The 25,162-nt window shown below is 34.5% G+C and overlaps 1 protein-coding gene across 13 annotated transcripts in view; it reads left to right on the forward strand.

The window, feature by feature from the left end:
• Positions 1 to 25,162, forward strand: part of CNTLN (centlein) — a 332,812-nt gene that overhangs the window by 206,789 nt on the left and 100,861 nt on the right. For 11 of the 13 annotated variants that reach the window (XR_011497243.1, XM_070495470.1, XM_070495472.1 and 8 more), the window contains 3 exons: positions 1,461 to 1,641; positions 9,874 to 9,964; positions 10,046 to 10,269. Coding sequence is in view for 12 of the 13 variants with exons in the window: in XM_070495470.1 (XP_070351571.1) it covers positions 1,461 to 1,641; positions 9,874 to 9,964; positions 10,046 to 10,269 (496 nt within the window). In the remaining variant the exon portion in view is untranslated. The remainder of the gene's footprint in view (positions 1 to 1,460; positions 1,642 to 9,873; positions 9,965 to 10,045; positions 10,270 to 25,162) is intronic. The other 2 variants (XM_070495461.1, XM_070495466.1) reach the window with 1 other exon arrangement.

Here is a 25,162-nt window from a genome sequence, read left to right on the forward strand (position 1 = left end):
GTTAAAGCTGAGTTGCAGGATTGTGATTGGCATATGTTAGATTTCCTTGAAAGTGAGGTGTTTCCCTTAAGTGCAGCTGACTTAGGTTTAGATTTCTGACATGGGCCAGGCCCGTGGGGCAGCCACATTTTGTGGGCCCTGATATAAGAATTGCCTTTATCAGTGCTCGTTTTGTGATGGGTGATAATCAGGAGGAGTTGTTGATACCTTAAAGAAGAAAAGCAGAATTTCAACAAAGCATGTTTATCAAATTTGTTAATAATATGACATTGAAAGGGGTGGAAAATACTTTACAAAGTACGCTGAGAATCCCCAAGGATCTTAGTAGACTGGAAAGATATAGGAATACAAAAGACCACAGGGTCCTTTACTTGGCTATGAAATGCCAATTGCTCAATTATGCAATGGGAAAAATATGAGACTTTGCAATAGTGTATGTAAAAATATTTTAGGAGATTTTGTTAAATCCTGTGTGAGTCTACAGTGCAATGTACTTGGCAGAAAAGCTTACACAATTTTAATCTGCATCTACAGGAGTTCTACTAAGTACTTCTCATAGTATACTTATATGAAATTGAATTCTGGACATAATGCTCCATCAAGATAAGCTGGAGCACATTCAAGAGTGACCAGGGTGGGAAAACATCTCACAAGCATACATATTAGGAATATTTGAACAAGCTGAGGATGCTTTTCTTAGAGATGTCTCAAGCATCGTATAACTGTGTCCAAATAGTTGAAAGATCATTTACATGGAAAAGGAATTGGACTTACTTGTATGTTCTACTCAACCTCAACACTTCTAATCTTCCTTCCTTGCTTTATTTTTTCTCATTATCACAAACTATTAACATACTATATGTTTTAATTACTTATTCTTCTCATTTGTTACCTCTCCCCTGACCCCACAAGGATGAAAGGTACGTGAGGGCAGCGGTTTTTATCTACTTTATTCACTTACTGCTTTATCTCTTGTGTCCGGAAAAGTGTCTGACGCATAGTTGGTGCTTAACAAGTATTTTATTGAATGATGAATGGCCATAACAGATGGAACTGGCCTCAATGAGTGAAAGCCTCAGAGATTCAAATTTTGTCCCAGACTAAGAGAAACTTTTCTGTTTAGAAATGTTAAACCTTTCTGCTCTGGCTCGGAGAGTAGTGAGTGCTCCAACCCTGGAAGTGTTAAAATATGTGCTTCCTGAGTTAACACTTAGAAAAATACTATAGAAGTGATGCCAATAGGCATTTTATAGAAGACAATCTAATTTCTTGATGAGATTTTATAATTTAAAATATGTTTAGACTAATTTTCTCTTAACATTAAGAACCAGTAAATGCTCAAATTAAACTTCCAGCTTTATATGCAATATGTACTATAATATTATTTGGTCTTGAACTTAAAAGAGGTACATTTAACAACTCTTCTTCTTGGATTTTGTGTCTCCTCTTTTTTCCAAAAGCAGTGATTCTGAAACACAGACCTCTCAAAATGTGGGAACTATTATTGTAGAAACATCCCAGAAAATAAGTCCTATAGAAGATGGAAGAGACCAGAAGGAAAGTGACCAAATGCAAGACAGCCAAATACAACAAAAAGAAATAGTACAAATATATTCAAATATAGATGGCAAGACCCCAAAGGTATATGACACAATTTTGCTTAATTACAAGCTGTTTTTATCTTATGCTTCATAACTTAAATCAATTTTTGTTGCTATTGATTTAATTTGAATCCTTAAAAAATTGTTTTCTTTGAAGTATGCAGTGAAAATACTCACTTTTTAATTTTCATTTACCAGTTTGTTATAATCTTTTGCATAGAAGAAAATAAAAAGAGCTATTATTCTCTTAAGTATAAATCTTAAGGTATTTATATCTCAGCAAAAAAAATAAAGGTGATAATAAGCTTGTTATTGTTTGTAGGTAATGAAATATACCAAGTGAAGAAACTTGTGCTTTTATGTTAGCTTTCACGATGATAAAGTTATTTCAGTCTAACTAAGTCTTTAAACTTCTGATTTCTACCTAATGCCCCAATGTATTTTAAATCTCAAAAAATTAATGTTCCAAAACAACTTGTTTAATAATTCTTACCACTGTTACATCATGTCACCAAAAGGTTTACCTATTCAGCATAAATCAGTGAAAAACGTGAAAGATCATTTTATTTTGTTGTAAAAAAAAATCAGATTGTCTTTGAATTAACCTATAGGGTTCTTTTAAAATCAAATCTAAAAGTGTTTATCTTTTGAGATCTGGCCAGAATTTTGGAGGGTAAAGTTCAAGGATGAGAAAAGTCTATTTTAGATACCACCAGAGTAAGTTCAGATGAAGAATTATATGCTCACTGCCTGCTGATTGATTGATTGGGTGATAAATAGATTTTGTACAAATCTCTTCTTTTGCCACATGTGATTTGGTTGGGAATTTTTTTGTTGCAGTCATTTATGTGCAGCTTAATGAGTTTGTAAATAAAAGTAACTCATAATTCCATTCATATAATAAGAGAATGCAGTATAAACTACTTTGGATAGATCTATGCACATTGTTGACAGTGTGCATAGGAAATAAATGTTGACCAAACTGTAGCAAGTGTATTTGGAAAATATTAGAACTTCTCACTAACCCCAAAGATAACCATTATCTTTAATTTCCTCACTCATCTCTTTTTCTTTATAATTTTATCTCTCTTAACATGGTTAATTTTGGCTATTTTTAACTTTATGGAATCTACACAGTATGTCTTTTTTGGGACTGGCTTATTTTGCTCAAAATTATGTGGAGTTCATTCATTTTCATTATTATATATAATATTTCATTGTCTAAATATACCACATTTTATCCATTCTACTGCTGAATTTTGGGGTCTTCACTTTGGATTTCTTGCAAATAGTTTTGTAATGAATATTCTTCTTCATGTCTTCTATTGCAAGTGGGGGCATTTCTGTAATGAAATACCTAGGGGTGGAATTACTGCGCCATAGGTGATGTGTTTCTGAGATTTTAGTTGATAATGCTATTTTCCAAAGTGTTGTACCAATTTGTTGCACCCACTAGCAAACTGTGAAGATTTTTACTGCTCCTCATCAACACTTGATATGTTAGTCTTTCTCGTTTCAGCCACCTTGTATGTATGTTGAGGTATATTGTTGTGGGTTTAATTTGCTCTTCTGTGATTGCTAATAAGGTGTTCAGTACTTTCTTGTAATCAATGACCATTTGGAATTATTTTTTTTGCTGGGAAAAATTCACCCTGAGCTAACATCTGTTGCCAATTTTCATTTTTTTTTAACTTTTTTTTTTTTAATGAGTTGTTGATAGGTTACAATCTTGTGAAATTTCAATTGTACATTAATGATTGTCAGTCATGTTGTAGGTGCACCACTTCACCCTTTGTGCCCACCCCCCACCCCACCTTTCCCCTGGTATCCACTAAACTGTTCTTGGTCCATAGTTTTAAATTCCTCATATGAGTGGAGTCATACACAGATTATCTTTCTCTTGCTGGCTTATTTCACTTAACATAATTCTCTCAAGGTCCATCCATGTTATTGCAAATGGAATGATTTTGTTCTGTTTTGCAGCTGAGTAGTATTCCATTGTATATATGTACCACATCTTCTTTATCCATTCGTCTGTTGATGGGCACTTAGGTTGCTTCCACGTCTTGGCTATTGTAAACAGTGCTGCAATAAACATTGGGGTGCACAGGACTTTTGGGATTGCTGACTTCAGGCTCTTTGGATAAATACCCAGTAGTGGGATGGCTGGATCGTATGGTAGTTCTATTTTTAGTTTTTTGAGGAATCTCCATACTGTTTTCCATAGTGGCTGCACCAGTTTGCATTCCCACCAGCAGTGTATGAGGGTTCCTTTTTCTCCGCAACCTCTCCAACATTTGTTGCTATTAGTTTTAGATATTTTTGTCATTCTAACGGGTGTAAGGTGATATCTTAGTGTAGTTTTGATTTGCATTTCCCTGATGATCAGCGATGATGAGAATCTTTTCATGTGCCTATTGGCCATCCGTATATCTTCTTTGGAGAAATGTCTGTTCATGTCTCCAGCCCATTTTTTGATTGGGTTGTTTGATGTTTTGTGGTTGAGTTGCGAGAGTTCTTTATATATTAAGGATATTAAGCCTTTGTCAGATATATGACTTGCAAATACTTTTTTCCCAGTTAGTGGGTTGTTTTTTTGTTTCAATCCTGTTTTCATTTGCCTTGAAGAAGCTCTTTAATCTGATGAAGTCCCATTTGTTTATTCTTTCTATTGTTTCCCTTCTCTGAGAAGTTGCCAATTTTCTTTTCCTATTTTTTATTTCTTTTCCTCTCCAAAGCCCTGTAAATAGTTGTATATTCTAGTTGTAAGTCCTTCTAGTTCTTCTATGTGAGCTACCACCACAGCATGGCTACTGACAGACAAGTGGTGTGGTTCTGCACCCTGGAACTGAACCCAGGCTGCCAAAGCAGAGTGTGCCAAACTTTATCCCCTAGGCCATCAGGGCTGGCTCTGGAATTCTTTAGTAAATTACTTCTTCGAGTCTTTGCCCATTTTAAAAATAAGTTGTCTGTATTTTTCTCATTCATTTGCAGTTCTTATTTATGAACCCTTTGTTGGTTATATACACTGCAGATATCTTACCCTACTCCATGCTGTGCCTTTTCGCTCTTTTTCTTTTCTTTTTTTTTTTTTTTTTTTTGAGGATTAGCCCTGAGCCAACATCTGCTGCCAATCCTCCACTTTTTGCTGAGGAAGACCAGCCCTGAGCTAACCTTTGTGCCCATCTTCCTGTATTTTATATTTGGGATGCCTAGCACAGCATGGCTTGACAAGCGGTGCTGTGTCCGCACCTGGGATCCAAACCGGTGAACCCTGGGCCACCGAAGTGGAATGTGTGAACTTAACCACTGCATTACCAGGCCGGCCCCCCTTTTTGGTCTTCTTAATGGAGTCTTTTGAGGAGCAGAACATCTTAATTCTAATGTGGTCAAATTTATCTCATTTTTTCGTGTATGAATAGCACTTTTTGTGTTCTGTATAATAATTTTTTACCTTCTCCAACTTAGATATTTTCTTATAATAGCTTCCTTGTTATCCTTTTCTGCATTATCTGTTTTACTGTTTTGCTTTTCACGTTTGTCTGGCATTGATTTTTGCATATAATGTAAGTTTCTCATTTTTTGCCACTGTGTTCCAACAGTGCCACCTTTGTTAATCAAATTTGCATATACTTGTGGATATGTCTCTAGACTTTTTCTTCTGTTCCATCAGTATATTTATCTATATCATGCTGTCTCATTACAGTTATTTTATAGTAGTCTTGATTTATAATAGAGCAAGTGCCCCATTTTGTTGTTCTTCAAGAGTCTCTTCGGTATTCTTGGTTCTTTGTTCTTCAAAATGAATTTAGAATCAGCTTGTCAATTTTAACAAAAAACCCTGTGGGATTATGATAGGGACTATATTAATATAAATTGATAATAAAACAATAAGAGGACTCTGAAAAATAGAGAGAAGACAGGCCAGCTAGGGATCTCAGGACTTGAGAAACAACAAGGTTGGTGAGTTCTTTGGATTTTCATTCTGCCTCGTATATCCTGGCCTGAATGCTGAAGAAACCTGCAATTTGGAAATGCCAGTAGGTCAGACAATAAGAGCCCCCAGTAAAATCCTGCTCTTTCTAATCAAAATACCAGGAAAGGGATAACCCAACAAGACAGAAGACTGTTGTACAATAAGTGCCCTATTCTAGCCAACCCGTGGAAAAAATTATAACCCTACCTCTACCCCCATCAGTGAAGACCTGCTGGGGAACCTAGACTTTCACTCTTACCTGCTAGGAGGAAGCACTCCATCCCTGCCCGCCCCCCCAACCCATCAGTGAGGAGCCAATGGTAAAGACTCCCTCCCATCCATGTAATTGGAGGGCACAAAGGGAGCTGGACATCCATCCCCATGTAGCAGTAAAGAGATGGCCCTTTCCCTTCCTACCAGGGTGATTTCAGAGGCCAAGTACAGAGTTGAGGACTTTCATCACCTCCCATATCTATAAAGGCTCCTAACCCCTCTCGATGGAGGCCAAATGAGGAGCAGAAACAAGGCCATGCTTGATCTCTCCACCAGGGTGGTATCAGCAGAGGCCTTTGGGGAGCCCGACCAAACAGTAATGAGGTGCCCCTCTCCAAGCAGGGTGTCAGCAGAGACTAGACTTCTCTCCTCAGCTGGCAACATGAAGTGGTGCCTCCTTGCCCCACCATGTGGGATCAGAGGAGGCCTGCTAAAACAGAAGATTTAAATAAGATCCAGAGTCTTGAAACACAATTCCCAAAATATCCAAGATACAACTAAAAATCACTCATTATACCAAGAACCTAGGGAAACCTCAACTTGAGTGAAAAAAGACAGTCAACAGAAGCCAACAGCAAGATGACCCAGATGTTGGAACTATATGATAAGCATGTTAAAGTAGCTATTATAAAAATGCTTTGGCAAGCAGTTACAGATAGGCCTGAAACAGATGAAGAAATAGAACTTCTCAAGAATGAAATAGAAAGTCTTAATAAACAAGTAGAAGATATAAAAAAGAACCAAATGGAAATTTTAACCAAAAAATAAGATAACTATTTTGTGTTTGCCCCACAGAGGGTGACATCAATCTCCACTACTCAGTTTGATGTCAAGGTTGATGACCGCAAACACCCACTAAGAGGGAAAGAAAAGGTTTATTGCTTACTTAATGGAATAGAGAACCTAGAAATGGATCCTCAAGTATGAACAACTGATTTTTGACAAAGATGCAAAAGCAGTTCAATAGAAGGATGGTCTTTTCAACAGATACTGCTAGAGCAATTGGATATCCCTACACAAAGAATGGACCTATACCTAAACCTCACACCTAATACAAAAATTAACTTGAAATGAATCACAGATATAAATATAAAACATTAAATTATGAAACTTTTAGAGAGAAACATAGAAAATCTTTGGGATTTAGGGCTTGCTGAAGAGTTTTTAGACATAATACCAAAAGTATGATCCCTAAAAGAAAACATCAATAAATTATATTTAATCAAAATTAAGAACTTTTGCTGTAGAGGGCCCTATTAAGTGGATAAAAAAGATATGCTATAGACTGAGAGGAAGTATGTACAAACCTGAATATACCACAATTTATCCTTTAAAATATATTTACAAATATATCTGACAAAGGACTCATATCTTGAATAAATAAAGACTTCTTTCAAAACTCAGTAGTAGAAAATCAAACAATCCAATTAGAAAACAGGCAAAAGACATGAACAGTCAGTTCACAGAAAAGGATAAATGGATGGCAAATGAGCACGTATAAAGATGTTCAACATCACTAACCATTGGGGAAATGCAGATTAAGACCCTGAAGAGATATACATCTGTTAGAACAGCTAAAATAAAAAATAGAGACAATACCAAATGCTGGCAAGGATGCAAAGAAACTAGATCTCTTAGACAATACTAGTGTGAATATGAAGTGGTACAGCAGTCTGGGAAACAGTTGGCAGTTTCTTTTAAAAAAATAATAATCATACACTTACCATACAATCCAGCTATCTCATTCTTGAACACTTATCCCACAGAAATGAAAATTTATCTTTATCCAGAAAACCTATACATGAAAGGTCATAAAAGCTTTATTTCTAATAGCTGAAAACTGGCAACAACCAAAATTTTCTGCAATAGCTAGGTGGCTAAGCAAACTGTGATACATCCATATGATGGAACACTATTCAGCAATAAAAAAAGTACAGACTGTTGATACACAGAATGTCCTAGCTTTGTGACCTCAAATTTCTTCTCTTGAATTGGGCCCTGGGCTTTCTTTCCTGTCTTCTGTAGTCTCTGTTGCTGTTTAAATGGAATTTCAAGGCCACTGGGGATTATCACTTTTTCTGTATTTTGCTGGCCACATTGTTGGTTACTTGTCTCTCTGGATTCCTGTTTTCACTTCATTTTTGGCCTCAGCATTTCTCTTGACATTTTACCATGTTAAAAAGTGTGCTTTTTTAAAAGTGCTCTTAGCAAGCCATTTAAGTGTGCTTACTTCAAAATATGAGAACTGTTTTGAATTTCTAGTCAATAATAATACTGGAAATGAAAGCCCAGTTCTTTTTTATTTTAGGTCCAGTTAATTTGATACCAAGTCTAATGACTAATATTGGTAATTTTGTAATTCTATTTTGGATCTTTTTAAGTTCTCAGTACATGATTGGCACTTGAGTCTTAATAAAGCAATGAAACATTTTTAAAAATAATCTTATATCCTGCTGCTGAAGACAAGTTCAAATGAAGCATTTCAAAAATATTTTGAGAAATGAAACATAGTTTAAAAGAAGGCAGTTGGTTAAAGGAAAAGCTTACCTTAGACAGGAGTTTCTGGTATTTATGTTAGGTAATCAATTTTATTACTTTAGGGCCATACCTTATATATAATATAGTATAATTAATTATCCATGAACATAAAATATGTGGCTTGTTGTCAAAGTAACATTGGATCAAATTTATTTTTTCCTTCCATTTTTACTGTAATTATTGATTTGTTCCTGAAATGGGGTCTTTGAAAAAAATTTCTTTATTTTTTAAAGACATAGTTTTCCAGATTGATATTGTTTCTGTTTCCCAGCCAACAAATTCTTAAACAAGACCACATATTTTATTAATAGGATTTATAATATTTTTGGAAGATATTCCTATTTAAAATTTTGCTTTGGGAAAGCTTTTAAAATTGGTGAAACATTTTGGAAGAGAGGGCTGGCCCCGTGGCCGAGTAGTTAAGTTTTCATGCTCTGCTTTGGCGGCCCAGGGCTTTGCCAGTTTGGATCCTGGGCATAGACCTAGTACCACTCATCAAGCCATGCTGAGGCAGTGTCCCACATAGCACAACCAGAAGGACCTATAACTAGAATATACAACTACGTACTGGGGGGCTTTGGGGAGGAAAAGAAAAAAAAAGATTGACAATAGATGTTAGCTCAGGGCCAATCTTAAAAAAAGAAAAAAACCCCACAGTCCCACCGTAACCAGCATTAGAAAGCAGCATGCAAGATTCGAGATGGAGAGGAAAGACTTTAAAAAAAAAGAAAAAAGTCAACATGGCTTCATTTTATTTCACCTCAGTGCATGGAAATGCCATGAGGAAAACATACCGCTTCGAGGAAAGTTACTTTATTATCATCAACATCATTTTAACTTCATTTATCAGAAGGGATTCATTAGTCTACATTCAACAGAGAACGGTAGTGAGAAAAGGACCTAGATTCCCAGAGAACAAGTTATTAAATATTCTTATTTTATTTTTGTTGCCTTTACTGTGTGCACCCCTAGGTTTTTAAACTGTCCCTAGATTAAATTTCTACTACTTTGGGATTGATTTTGTATTTGTAACTTCTTCTTTGTATGTGTGAGGAAAATTGGCTCTGAGCTAACATCTGTTGCTAATCTTCCTCTTTTTGCTTGAAGAAGATTGTTGCTGAGCTAACGTCTGTGCCAGTCTTCATCTATTTTGTCTGTGGGATGCCGCCACAGCATGGCTTGAAGAGCGGTGTGTATGTCCACGCCTGGGATCTGAACCTGTGAACCCCGGGCTGCTGAAGCGGAGCAAATAAACTTAACCACTGTGCCACCAGGCCAGCCCTGTATTTCTAAATTCTGCCTGCTAGGTCAACTTTAGTGTACATATGATGAGTTCTTGGTATTAATTATAGAATTTTATTGCCTGGATTTTCTTTTAACTTGGTATAAATAAATATAGTGTTAAGTAAAGAAATATTATTTATTATGTTGTTTCTCTTGAGGTTGTTATTGAGTAATTAACTTTTATGAAACCTTCAAATTTAGGATTATCAATACAAGAATGCCAAAAAACCAACTTTTCAAAAGAAGAATGATAATATTCAAAAGAGTTCACACACAACACTTCCTACCAGAGGTAAGACTGCATATGAAATTAACAATATCGTTTTAATTCAATGTGATTTTTAAAATATTATGAACCACATTATTTGTATAGTTAACAGAGAAAAGTGGAAAAGTATAACTGCCCAGAAATCAAGTAGCAGTATTATTTTATTACGAGAGCGGATTATATCCTTGCAACAACAAAACAGTGTACTTCAGAAAGCCAGAAAAACAGCAGAATTGTCTGTTAAAGAATACAAAGAAGTCAATGAAAAGCTTCTTCAGCAGCAACAAGCATCTGATCAACGATTTCAGACGAGTAGACAGACTATAAAGGTAAAGTAAAATAAAGTTAATTAAATAAAATATAGTTATAATAGAGTATATTATAAAAGTCAGATATTTTGTTTTACATGTGTTGTTTGGTTCATATTTGTGATAGAGGTGGCTATGCGTTAAAAAAAATTCCCAGGCACTGCTCAATAATGTTTAATACTCAGTTTAATACTTAGATTTCTTTATTAAGGTCTACAATAAGGAACAATCTACATGAGAAAGAGAACTCCAAACACTTTACTATCATTCCTTTTCCACTTAGTTTTTCTCTTCTTAACATTTTTATATGATCTTTATTGTGTTATATCTTGAATTTTAAATGCGGGCTCCATAAATGCATTTAGCTTGCCCATTTGTCCATGTCTAAAACTTTGAATTTATCACTATAAATCACATTATTAGCTAGTAATTGCCTCATTTCCTCTTTGCAAATACCAGTATAAAATGTGAAGATTTTAATATAAATATATCTTAATGTGTTCCTATAACTATCTATGCTTCCTTTACTCAGGTGAATTGAGTTTTCTGCAACAATTTTTAGACACATTATACCTTCCTGCTGGTTATCATAATTTAATTTTAAAGCAAATGAGTAAGAAAATATTGGTTGTTCCTTAAGTCTCCATTCTTAAACATACTTGTTTGTATAAGGAATGATTTGTTGGAAATTTGTTGTTTTACACAGAATTCTTTTCATTATTTTAGGAAATAATTTTTAAAGCACTTTCACACATAATTGTAAATTACACTTAAATTCTCTACTTCTAATGTCTAGTTCTTCAATTCAAGCAATACTTAGAAATGTTTTAATTATAATGGATTAGTATTATACTAGTTATACCAACAAGGACTGTGTTCTGGCTTCATTCCCAGAGTAGGCTTATACCCAAACCTCATCCATGTTCCAAACTTACACTGGACGTTGCTTTCTATGATCTGTTTTTTAAAAATGTATTGACTTGTTTTGTAGCCTAATAGATAGTAAATCCTGGAGAGTGTTCCATGTGCACTTGAGAAGAATGTGTATCCTGCTGTTGTTGCGTCGAGTGTTCTCTCTTATATATATATACCTATTAAGTGTAGTTGGTTAATAATGATGTTCAACTCTTCCATATCCTTGCTGATTTTCTGTCTTGTCTTTCAAATCACCCACTATTATTATTTTTTGGGAATAATTTTAATGAAATGTAATTCACATACTGTACAATTCTCTCATTTAATCTAGTGGTTTTTACAATATTGACAAAGTTCTTCCACCATCACCAAAATCACTTTTAGAGCATTTTCATAACCTCAAAAAGAGACCTTGTACCCTTTAGCTATCATCCTTTTATTCCTCCATCTCTCCCAGCCCTAGGCAACCACTAATATACATTCTGTCGTTATGGATTTGCCTATTCTAGACATTTCATATAAATGGAATCATACAATATGTGGCCTTTTGTGTCTGCTTCTTTCACTTATCATAATGTTTTCAAAGTTCATCCATGTTGTGGTATGTATCACTATTAGTGTAAGGACTTTGAATATTTACTCCTCCATAAAGTCAGTGAAAACAAATGGGCAAAAATTGTCAGGAATCAACATTTTCATAACACTGGGTACAAAACCTGATCTTCTAAGAGTCAGGGTAGTATTCCTAAGGCAATTAATTGCTGGCTCAAGGTAGTTACAAGTTTTCTAAACTGTGAATTCCTTATTTTTTTAAAAAATTCAAGATCAAATAAAAGTATTTTACCTGAAACTGTAAAGCATTTTATTGCGGAACACTTTTAATTCCTCTATGAAACTCTGGAAATTAACCAAAGACTTGCAATGATCCAGGGAGTGTTTATTCAATAAAAATAGCTGAATCTAAATAAGAACAGGAAAATTTGTGGCATTTAATTTGCCTTAGTCCCATCCCCCACTCTCCCAGCTCAGCAGTAGCCTGGGAAAAAATTATGGTCCATGTTCCCCATGCAGCCTGGCAGCTACCGGAAGAAGCAGAATAGAGCTGGAGCTCCTTTAAAGCCTCATTCCCAAATAATTGTCATCATTTAACCTGTCCGATGGTTCCCTAGAAGACGTCAATTAAAAAGATGATTCTGATCTTGTTCAGTGTGAACAGCCTTCTTCCTAGCAAGGGAGTAGATGGATGGGATTGTCACAAACTAGTACAGGCAAGTGTTTTAACTTCAGGCTGCCTGAGGTGATGAATTCCAGTTTAGGTCAAAAAATATATTAACCAAATAGCTTAAAAGGAAAAACTTGGGAATGAGATGTCCATAAGAGTTTTGAAAAGCTCTGATATATTCCTGGGAATCTGGAGGACACATTCATTCGTGGAGCTGTGTGCATGCTCAGGAAAAGGTGAGAAAGCCTAAGCTTTCACCTCTGTCTTACTGTAAGGCTCTGTACAAGAAGATCGTAAATACTAAGGCAGTATTGTTCACAGCAGTGTTATTAAGAATAGCCAAAAGGCAGAAACAACCTAAATGTCCATTAGTTGATGACTGGATAATCAAATTGTGGTTTATACACACAGTGGAATATTATTAAACCACAAAAAGTAATGAAGTATTGGTACGTGCTACAACATGAATGACTTTTTAAAACATTATACCTAGTGAAAGAAGCAAGGCACAAAAGAGCACAAATTATGATTCAATTTATATGAAATATACAGAATAGGCAAATCCATAGTGACAGAAAGTAGATTAGTGGTTGCTTAGGTCTGGAGGGAAGAAGAATATGAGAGTGATTGCTAAAGTGTACATTTCTTTTTAAAGTAATAAAAAAAGTTCTAAAATTGTTGTGGTAGTTGAACACTTTTGTGAATATACTAAAAAAAAACTAAAGTGTATACTTTAAATGGGTGAAGAATGTGGCATATGAATTATATCTCAATAAAACTTTTTTAAAATGTTCGTTTTAAATAGGAATATATACATACATGTAGTATTTGCATGAATATTGCTGATATTACATTCATTGTTGACAGAATGATATAAAAATAATTCTCTTTCCAAATTAATAAAGGCTACTGCTAAGATAAAAATTGATTAGGTGTTAAATATTATAGTAAAAATGTGAGAGCTACATAACATTTTTAGGTGTATAAAGAACCTACTATTAGATGAAGCACTTAACTTCAATTATTATTAAACTCAATAAAGTAAAATATATTTAAGGTAAATTTTCTTAAAACTATTTTCTAATTAAAGCAATGCATTTTCTATTCCTAACATATTCAATTCTCTATTGCAAAAGTAAACATCAAGGTATAGAAATATATTAAAGCTAACAATATTGACTGATTTTTTCAGTTTGAATGCTCAGTTCTTTGAATTAAGAACCTTACTCAGAATTCACGTGAAACTTGTGAAAAATGAGTCCAAAATCTTAAGAATAACAAGATGTAAATGCCATTCTCTTTTTTTCCAGTAATTTTACTTAAGTGTATTATGACTTTGGAAACTCCTTTGTAGTCACATATAGGTCATCATGTAGATTTCAAGAGCATTGATACACAGAGGCAAACTACCAGAATCCATATTATTAAAAGAAAATGAAGCTCTACCCATAAATGCACCTTTTAGAAAATCTTTTGAATGCTTTATATTAGGTATTAAATAATTGTGTGTATCAACTGATATCAAATGTAAATGTTTGCTGAATTTTACATACTGTGAATTTATTTTCTAAAAAGCTCTCCCTGAAATAGTGTGTTTAGAGAGAGCATAATGATCCTTATTATTCATTCATATATGAATAGGTGAGTTATTATTTTATTAATTTTCTCTCTATATTTGTTTAACAAAATGTATTTCAAGAGGTGTATTATTGTTATGGATTGACTTGTGTCCCCCCAAATTCATATATTGAAGTCCTAACCCCCAATGTTATGGTATTTGGAGATGGGGCCTTGGGAAGTAATTAGATTTAGATGAAGTCATGAGGAGAGGCCCTCATGATGGGCTTAATGCCTTTATAAGACGAGACACCAGGGCTGGCTCTCTCTACCATGAGGGATCAGAGCAAGCATGTAACTGTGTGCAAGCCAGAAAGAGAGATCTCACCAGAACCTGACTCATGCTGGCATCCTGATCTCATACTTATAGCCCCTAGAACTGTGAGGAATTAAATGTGTGTTGTTTAAGCCACCCAGTTTGTGGTTCTTTGTTATAGCAACCCAAGCAGACTAGTACAGATATGGGTCCTAGGAGTTTGGTGCTGTTGTAACAAATATGTACAAATGTGGAAGCAGCTTTGGAACTGGATAATGAGTAGATTATGGAAGAGTTTTAAGGTGCATACTGGAAATATGGACCTTAAGAGTATTCTGGAGAGGTCTCAGATGGAAATGAGGAACATATTATAGGAAACTGGAAGAAAGGCAGTCATTGTTATAGAGTGTCAGAGAACTTAGCTGACCTCTGTTCTAGTTTTAAGGTAGAACTTATGAGCAATGAAATTATATATTTTTTATTAAGACTTTATTTTTTTGTGGCAGTTTTAGGCTCACAGCAAAATTGAGAATAAGATACAGAGATTTCCCATTTACCCCTTGCCCCCACACATGTGTAGCCTCCCCCATTATCAATATCTCCACCAGAGAGGTACATTTATTACAATTGATGAACTTACATTGATACATCATAACCACCCAAAGTCCATAATTTACCCTAAAGTTCACTGTTGGTATTGTACGCTCCTTGGGTTTGAACAAATGTACAATGACATATATTCATCCACATATCCATTTACTGCCCTAAAAATCCTCTGTGCTCCACCTGTTTATCCCTCCCCACCCCCCAACCCCTGGCAGCTGCTGATCTTTTTACTGCCTCTGTAGTTTTACCTTTTCTAAAATGTCGTATAGTTGGAATAATACAATATAGAGACTTTTCAGATTGGCTTCTTCTTCTTAGTAATATGTACTTAGGGTTCTTCCATGTCTTTTCAATAGCTCATTTCTTTTTAGTGCTGAATAATATTCCATTTTCTGGATGTACCACAGTTTATTTATACGTTCACTTACTGAAAGACATCTTGATTACATCCATGGTTTGGCGATTATGAATAAAGCTGCTATAAACATCTGTGTGCAGGTTTGTGTGGACATAAATTTTTAACTACTTTGGGTAAATACTAAGGAGCACAATTTCTGGATTGAACAATGAGAATATGTTCGGTTTTGTAAGAAACCACCAAACTGACTTTCAAAGTGGCCATACCATTTTGCATGCCCACCAGCAATGAGTGAGAATTCCCATTGCTCCACATCCTGGCCAGCATTTTTTGTTGTCAGTTTTATGGATTTTGGCCATTCTCATACGTGTGTAGTGGTATCTCATTGTTGTTTTAATTTGCGTATCCCTGATGACATATGAGGTGGAGCACCTTTTCGCATGCTTATTTGCCATCTGTTTGTCTTCTTGAGTAAGGTGTTTGCCCAGGTCTCTTGCCCATTTTTTAGTTGGGTTGTTTGTTTTCTTTTTCTTTCTTGCTTGCTTTTTTTTTGGTGAGGAAGATTGGCCCTGAGCTAATACCTGTTGCTGATCTTCCTCTTTTTGGATTGAGGAAGATTGACCCTGAGCTAGTATCTGTGCCCATCTTCCTCTATTTTGTATGTGGATTGCTGCCACAGTGTGGCTTGATGAGTTGTGTAGGTCCGCACCTGGGATCTGAACCCGCAAACCTGGGCTGCCAAAGTGGAGTGTGCTGAACTTAACCACTACACCATCAGGCCAGCCCCAGGTTGTTTGCTTTCTTACTGCTGAGTTTTAAGTATTCTTTGTATATTTTGTATAACAGTCCTTTGTCAGATGTGTCTTTTGCAAGTGTCTCCCCTAGTCTATGGCAGAATGGGTCTTTTCATTCTCTCAACATTTTCTTTCACAGAGCGGAAGTCTTGAATCTTAATTAAGTCCAGCTTATCAATTATTATTTTTCACAGATCATGCCTTTGGTGTTGTATCTAAAAAGTGATTGCATTACCCAAGGTCATTTAGGAGTTCTCCTATGTTATCTTCTAGGAGTTTTTTAGTTTTGCATTTTAGACTTAGATCTGTGATCCACTTTGAATTAATTTTTGTGAAGGGTGTAAGGTCTGTGTCTAGATTAATTTTTTTTGCCGTAGATATCCAGTTGTTCTAGCGCAATTTGTCAGAAAGACTTTTATCTCCATTGTATTGGCTTTGCTTCTTTATGAAAGATCAATTGACTGTATTTATGTAGGTCTGCTTCTGGGCTCTCTGTTCTGTTCCATTGACCTATTTATCTTTTCTTTCACCAGTATCACACTGTCTTGATTACTGTAGCTTTACAGTAAGTCTTGAAGTTGGGTAGTGTAAGTCTTCCAACTTTGTTCTTCTCCTTCAATATGTGTTGGCTAATTTGGATCTTTCAAAATAACTTTCTGAGATTTTGGTTGGGGTAGAATGAATCTATCGATCAAATGGAGAAGAACTGACATCTTGAAAATGTTGTGTCTTCCTATCCATGAACATGGAATATCTCTCTATTTATTTACTTCTTCTTTGATTTCTTTTATCAGAGTTTTTTAGTTTTTCTCATATAGACCTTGTACATATTTTGTTAGATATATAACAAAATATTTTCATTTTAGGGATGCTAATGTAAGTGATATTTTGCTTTTAATTTAAAATTCCACTTGTTCATTGCTGGTATATAGAAAAGGGGTTGACTTTTGTATATTAACCTTGCATCCTACAATGATACTATAATCACTTATTTGGTTCCGGAAATTTTTGTCTATTCTTTCAGGTTTTCTACATAGACAATCATATCATCTTCAAACAAAGATGTTTTATTTCTTCCTTCCCAGTCCATATACATTTTATTTCCTTTTCTTATCTTGATGGCTTAGCTAGGACTTCCTGTATGATGAAAGACCATGGTGAGAAGAGATATCTTGGCTTGTTCTTCATCTTAGTGGGAAAGCTTCAAGTTTCTCACCTTTAAGTGTCTTGTTAGCCATGGGGTTTTTGTAGATACTCTTTATCAAGTTGAGGATGTTCTCCTCCATTCCTAATTTACTGAGAGTTTCCATTGTGAATGAATGTTGGGTTTTGTCAAATGCTTTTCTGCATCTATTGATATGATCACATGATTTTTATTTTTTAACCTGTGGATGTAAAGGTTCATTGATTTTTAAATGTGGAACCAGCCTTGTCTTCCTAGGATAAATCCTGCTTGATCATGGTGTATAATTCTTTTTGTGCATTGTTAGTTTTGATTCTCTAATATTTTGTGGTGTATTTTTACATCTATGTTCATGAGAGGTATTGGTCTTTAGTTTTCTTTTCTTTTCTTTTAATATCTTTGGTTTGGATATCTGGGTAATTCTGGTATCGTAGAGTGAGTTAGAAAGTATTCTTTCTGCTTCTTTCTTCTGAAAGAGATTGTAGAGAATTGGTATAATTTATTCCTTAAGATTTTAGTAAAATTCACCAGTGAACCCATATGGACCTACTGCTTTTCATTTTAGAAGGTTATTAATTATCAATTTAATTTCCTTAATAGATATAGGCCTATTCAGACTGTCTGTTTCTCCTTGTGTGAGTTTTGGCAAATTGTGTCTTTCAAGGAACTGGTCCATTTTATCTAGGTTATCAAATTTGTCGGTATAGAGTTGTTTGTAGTATTCTTTCATTATCATTTTAATATCCAAGAATCTGAAGTTATATCCCCTATTTTATTTCTGATATTAGTAATTTGTATCCTGTCCTTTTTTTTTAATTAGCCTGGCTAGGGACTGATCAAATTGATTTTTTCAAAGAACCAGCTTTTGGTTTCATTGATTTTCTCTATTGATTTCCTATTTTCAATTTCACTGATTTCTGCTGTAATTTTTATGATTTCTTTTTTTCTGCTTACTTTAGATATAATTTCCTTTTCTTTTTCTAAAGTCCTAAGGTGGAAACTTAAATAATTCATTTTAGATTTTTCTTCTTTTCTAATATATGCATTAATGCTATAAATTTCCTTCTAAGCACTGCTTCATTTCATCTCACAAATATTGATAAGTTGTGTTTCATTTTCACTTTAACTCAAAATATTTTTTAATTTCTCTTGTGATTTCTTTTTTAATTTCTTTGAGATCTGTTTTTTGACCCATGTGTTATTTAGAGGTATTTTTTTTAATCTCCAGATATTTGGGGATTTTTTGCCTATCTTACTGTTATTGATTTCTGGTTTAATTCCATTGTGGTCTGAGAGCAGACGTTATATTATTTCTGTTCTTTTAAATTTGTTAAGATATGTTTTATGGCCCAAAATGTGGTCTAGCTTGGTGACTGTTCCACATGAACTTGAGAAGAATGTGTATTCTGCTATTGTTGAAGGAAGTAATCTATAGAGTTCAGTTATATTCAGTTGATTGTGAACTCCCATTGAGTTCAACTATGTCCTTAGTGATGTTCTGCATTCTGGATCTGTCCATTTCTTTCTTTCTTTCTTGCTTTCTTGCTTGCTTGTTTGCTTTCTTGCTTCCTTCCTTTCTTCCTCCCTATCTTCCTTCCTCCCTTCCTCCCTTCCTCCCTTCCTTCCTGAAAATTGGCCCTGAGCTAACATCTGTGCTAATCTTCCTCTATTTTGTGTGTCGGACGCTGCCAGAACATGACTTGAAGAGCGATGTGTAGATCCACACCCAGGATCTGAACGTGCGAACCCCAGGCCACTGAAGCTGAGCACACGAACTTAACCACTGCACCACCGGTTTGGCTCCTGGATCTGTCCATTTCTTATAGAGGGATATTGAAGTTTCCAACTATGATAGTAGAATTATTTATTTCTCTGCAATTTTATTACTTTTTGCCTCTCATAATTTGATGCTCTTTTCTCAGATGCATACACGTCAAGTATTGTTGTGTCTTTTTGGAGAACTGAACCCTTTATCATGATGTAATGCTCTTTCTTATCCCTAATAAATTTCTTTGCTTTCAAGTCTTTTCTGTCTGTAATTTATATAGCTACTCTTGCTTTCTTTTAATTAGTGTTAGCATGGTATATTTTTCTTCATCCATTTACTTATTTTTCTTTTTAAAGGTATGCTTTTTATTTTTGATGAGGAAGATTGGCCCTGAGCTAACATCTGTTACCAATCTTCCTCTTTTTTTTTCCTCCCCAAAGCCCCACTACATAGTTGTATATCCAGGTTGTAAGTCCTTCTAGTTCTATATAGGATGCTGCCACAACATGGCTTGATGAGTGGTGTGTGGTCCACGCCTAGGATCCAAACCAGTAAACCCTGGGCTGCTGAAGCTGAGCATGCAAACTTAACTACTTGGCCACGGGGCCAGCCCCCATCCATTTACTTTTAATCTATATGTGTGTTATATTTAAATAGGTTTCTTGTAGACAATATGTAGTTGGGTCTTATTTCTTTCTAGTCTGACAATCTCTGTCTTTTAATTGGTACATTAGGAATTTAGAACATTGACGTTCAAAGTGATTATTTATATAATTGGATTAATATCTATAATATTTTTATTTCTTGTGATAGAGCAGTGATCATTAACAGAGAATGTCCCTGCGCTCATGAAATTGGGATTGTATTTTAGGGGAGACTAATGGTAAACATATAAACCAATCAGTGAGATGATTTCAAACTGAAAATTATTTTGAAGAAAATTAAATGGAGACAGTGAGATAGAATTTATTAGGTGGCTGGGTTCCCCTTTAGATTAGGTCCTGGCTCAACCTAGAAAGAGACACTGAATAGTATGTATAGTTGGAATACCATTCAAATTATGACTATGAGGAAATTAGGTCAATTTTATAAACATACTGTTATTTCTATAACTTAAAGTAGTTTCTGAGGAGGCTTAGCTCTCACTCTAGTAGCACTGTCAATTTTTTAAAAAGTTATAATTTCATTTCTATACCTATACGCACACATCACCCACTTTATTTATTATACTGTTTTGAATGAAGGTTGTCTGTATGGAAAAAAGAAATTCATTCTCATTTTTCAAGGTTTGTCATCACTGAGCATGTTAAAAAATATGTGACAAGTAGCCGAAGTTCTAATAAAGTGTTTTCAAAATAATTGAAAGAATGGCAGCCCTCACAAATGTGTCAGAAAATGATGAGGGGCCAGCCTGGTTGCCTAGTGGTTAAGTTCCTGGGCTGTGCTTCAGTGGCTCAGGGTTTCACTGGTTTGGATCCTGGGCACGGACATGGCACCACACGTCAGGCCACATTGAGGCGGCGTCCCACATGCCACAACTAGAAGGACCCACAAGTGAAATATACAACTACGTACTGAGGGGGATTTGGGGAGAAAACACAGCAAAAGAAAAGTTTGGCAACAGCTGTTAGCTCAGGTGCCAATCTTTAAAAAAAAAAAAAAGAAAAGAAGAAAATGATGAGCACTCAGTAGAAAAATGTACAAAGGTGTTGATTAGACAGTTCTTAAAAGAATAATTTAACATCACCTGTTTTCATAAATTCAATAAGAAATAACTCACAGTGATCAAGCTTGAATAATTGCAAATAAAATTAACAAGAAAAAATTGTTAGATTGGGAGAGTAAAAAGTTTCATAACGCCCAGCATTGGTGAGTTTGTGGAAACAAGAACTCACACACTCTTGGTGGGACAGTTGTTGACACAACTTTTAGTAACAGTATTTAGGAATATTGATAAAAATTTTAACTATCTATACACTTTGACCCAGGAGTTTCATATTTAGATTATATTGTTATCTAAGTAAAATAATCCAATAGGTTCACAGAGATGCAGAAAGATCGTTCACACAGTGTTGCTTATCATAACAATTTGGAAGCAAATTTTCAGCAGTACGTAGTTTATTACAATAATTATGATATAATTATAATATAACCATATAATAGACTTTGAATATATATGTTTCTGGAATACATGGAAATATGTCTCTAATGAACTCTGTAATAGTAGCTGTACTGAGATCTCGTGCATGAGAAATATCTGTATTGTGTAGCCATAAATAGTGTTTACATGTTTATATTTCTGGAAGAGACTTACTAGAGTACTTAAACAACTAAATCTTGACCAAAAATTACCTTTTGAGGCATTGCTGAACTTTCAAACAATAGAGGAAATCTCCAAGGTTGCACCACTCACATTTCACCCAACGAAGAACAAACTATAAGCTAAGAGCAATAAACAAACAGAAGATACAGAGATGCCCAGGGAGCAGATGCCACTGCAGCACTGCAGTCTGTGATCTGGGTAACAAGCCTTACGTCAGCAGTACCAGGGAGATGACAGAGAGTCAGCATTAATCTAGGACTGCCTTAGCTCCCGGCAGAAATGGATATATACCTATTCCGGAGGAAAGTATCTTCAATTTAAGCTGACAAAATTCCCAAGCAAATATGCATTTACAATTAAAGATCACCACATGCGTGCAAAAGCAAGCCACTATGTGTGACAGCTAACAGAAACAACAAGTAACAAAATTAGAACCCCCAAGAACTTCAGAAAATGAAACTGTGAGATAGTTAGTAGTAAATAGCAGTAAATGAAATGTTAAAAGAAATAAATTTCTTAATCACAAAAAATGAGAAACAATAAAAGACTATCAGGAATGATTGATGAGATTTTAAAGTGAAGAAAAAATTTTGAAAGGAAAAATTTATTGGACTAGTTAATAGCAAACTAGATATGGCAGAAGAGAGAATTAGTGAACTAAAAAAAACTCTGAATTATCAAGACATCACAGAAAGATGAGATAACAAATATGAAATATAAAATAAGAGAAAGTGTATAAATTCCAAACCAGTGATGAGAAATAAGTAGAATTTCTTTAAATGGACAAAAAAACTAAACCAATAGAAACTCTAAAAGTAGTCACTATTTCTGCCCTCTCCCAAGGTGATATTGTGATATTCCTTCCACATCTTACGTATTGTTCTTTGAGATTGCTAAGGTCTAATATTTTAGTTCAATCCTATTTTTGTTGAATATATATATATTTCTATGTTATACAAATTCAGTTTTTAGAATCTCCTTCGTTTTTTGGTTTTGGTTTTTTGGTTTTCATGGAGTTTGGTTCTTTTCTTGGGGCTTCAGTTTTCTTTTGTATTTTTAATCATTTTAAACATCACTTACATTCTTTCACATTGCATGTTCTTAAAATTCTGATCTTCTCATTTGTTACATCTGCTTACCCTCAGCCAGGATGGGATGTTTCTACTTATGTTTTACAATTTTGATTCTCAGTGCAACTTTCGCAGGGTCTGTTTTTTTCTGCGGTAGTTCATTGAAACCTGTGTTTTGGGAACATTCATTCAGACTGTTTTCCAATTGCTTTTGCCATCCATCAGTGATGAGTATTTATGCTAATTCTGAGGATTAGGGATTCCTCGCCCACACTGATGAATTCAGATTTGAAGCCTATATAAGGTACAGTCACAGACATACACATCCTAAGCAGAGAGAATTGAGGATTCTTCACTTTCCTGTGATCCTAATCAGATACTGGTGTACTTCCTTATTACCTCTGTGTCCTCCTAACAGGCAGTTTTTTGTCTGCCCTTTAGCTGACATTGCATCACTTCAAAGTTTAAGCTTCCCCTCCTGCTCCACAAATCCTGAGGCTACCAACCCTGGTAACTCTCTACCCTGTGAGCACTGCCACACCTCACACTCTTCAGTCACCCCCGGGATTCCAGCACTGGAGTTTTCCCCTTTCTCTCTTAGATTTTCAGCAATACACTTGAAGGAACATTTATAGTTTTTCTAGAATTTCTATGTGATAGGAAATGTTTTTAGTTTATATAATCTGCCAGATGGCCAGTCTTTCAGTCTTTGTATATCTTCTTTTTTTTCCATCTTTAACTCTGTTGTCTGTGAAATATGGTATCTTGAATTAAACAAAACATTAAAAATGTGCTGAGTGAAGAGTACAGTGGCTTATGTTTGACTACTAGAATCATTTGCAAAATATTTGGTATTTTCTTGTTTAATCTTCATAACAAACCTGTGACGTAGTTATTCTCATTTAAAAAATAATTAAATTGTGATCCAAAGAGGTTAATTAACTTGTCTGTGTTTACATCACTGGTACATTATAGATCTACTGCTCAGATTCTGGTTTTCTGCCTCTAAATATTGTGCTCTTCTTTACTATGCTATGTTCCTTCTAGATAAATACTATGCATTCTCAGAAATACACAATTATAGGAAGGAAGGAAGGAAGGTTATTTTAGTCTTCTAGAATCAAAGTAGTGGATAGGTTAAATGAATTAAAACTGTAATTGTTGTGGTCTTCTTTGTTATTTACTTTTTAAAAATTTAGTTATTTTATTCTTGCTCTTTCTATGAAAGATTTGAGACAGTTGAGCTTTATTATCATGAGTTAGTTTTTAATAGATTCTTTGAAAATAGAGATGCCCTATAAATATCTTCAGATGTTAAGATATTTGGTTCTGTATTTTTATATTCTAGAGTTTTTAATGAAAAAACCCACTTTGTAGTCATAATTAAAAATAAATTTGCTTAAAACTTAATATATTAACCAAGTGTGGGATTAGACAATAAAAATATACCAGAGGATTCATAGTGGCAACACCTTATTCATCTGCTTTTAAGTCTTTTTCAACAATGCTAGTATATGAGGCTTTTTACATATGATAGATGTTCCCCGTGACAGAGTCAAGAATTGTTAGCAGCAGGTATTGTAAACCCTAGCAACAGTTGTAGTACTATATTTGCTACAGTTTAATGTACACATGAGAGAATTCTTCAATTAATCATCTTCAGAACAAGGGATATCACTCATTGGAATGTATAAATAAAATGAGTACATGTTTATATTTCATACACATTAAATTTACAGCACTTAAAAATATCATAACATTTTGTGGCACTTTAGAATTTTTGGGATACTTTCAAAATTTGATAAACCCAGAATCTCTATGAGTTAATCTGGATAGGCATTATTATCCCATTTTTTTATAGAAAGAAACAGAGACTGCAGGGGTAAGCCTTACCCAAGGCTCATGGTTAGTAAGTGGTAGTCTAAAACTTGAACCTTATATTGTGACTACAGAGTCCTCTCTAATCATCCTGCACAGATTTTAAGGCAATTTAAAAATATTGATATATTTTACATTTTAATCTTTTAAATATAGTGGAATTAAATTTAAGATATAATAATTTGATTCTGAAAATTTTAAATTCACATACAGTCACAGTTAGCCAAGGAAAATAATTTTAATGTTCTTATTAGTTTCATTGGAATGGAAGTTTATTTTAGTATTTGGTAAGAATTTTCAACTTCAGCATATGGCTTCTGTGATTTCCACAGCCAAACAATGTAAATACACAGTTTGAAAAATTAGTATATTTGAATTAACTGTTTATCTTTCTGAAAAACGTTTGAAGTTATTGACATCAGTACTTGTATATTTAATTTTTATTCTCTACTCTCATTCTATAGCATTTAAAGGTACCTAATATAAAATAAATTCTCTCTTCTCATCAAGTTTGTGGTTTTATACATCTCCTTTGAAATTCTTCATAGACTCTTTCCAAGAGTCATATTCCTAATCCAGTTTGTGTTACCATAACTGCCTTAAGATTTCCTGTAATAAACTTCTCTTTTCAACTGTTAACTATTAAAGGTTAAAGGATAAAATCACTAATATTACCAAAATTACCTATCTCGGCCAATCATATTATTCATTTGTGGATGACTCCTAAAACTACATGTCCATCTATGCCTTCTATCCCACTATTGAAGACATTTTCTTTTGGTTCTCCATCACCACAAACTCATCGTGTTCTAAACAAAACAAAACGAAATAAATTTCCCCAAACATGTCTTCTTCCAAAATATTTCCTCAGTGTCATCTTTGACTCTTCTTTATTTCTTGATCCTTAAATAAAATCTACAACCA

The sequence above is a fragment of the Equus asinus genome, chromosome 23, assembly GCF_041296235.1.
Source record: "Equus asinus isolate D_3611 breed Donkey chromosome 23, EquAss-T2T_v2, whole genome shotgun sequence".
Taxonomy (NCBI): Eukaryota; Metazoa; Chordata; class Mammalia; order Perissodactyla; family Equidae; genus Equus; species Equus asinus.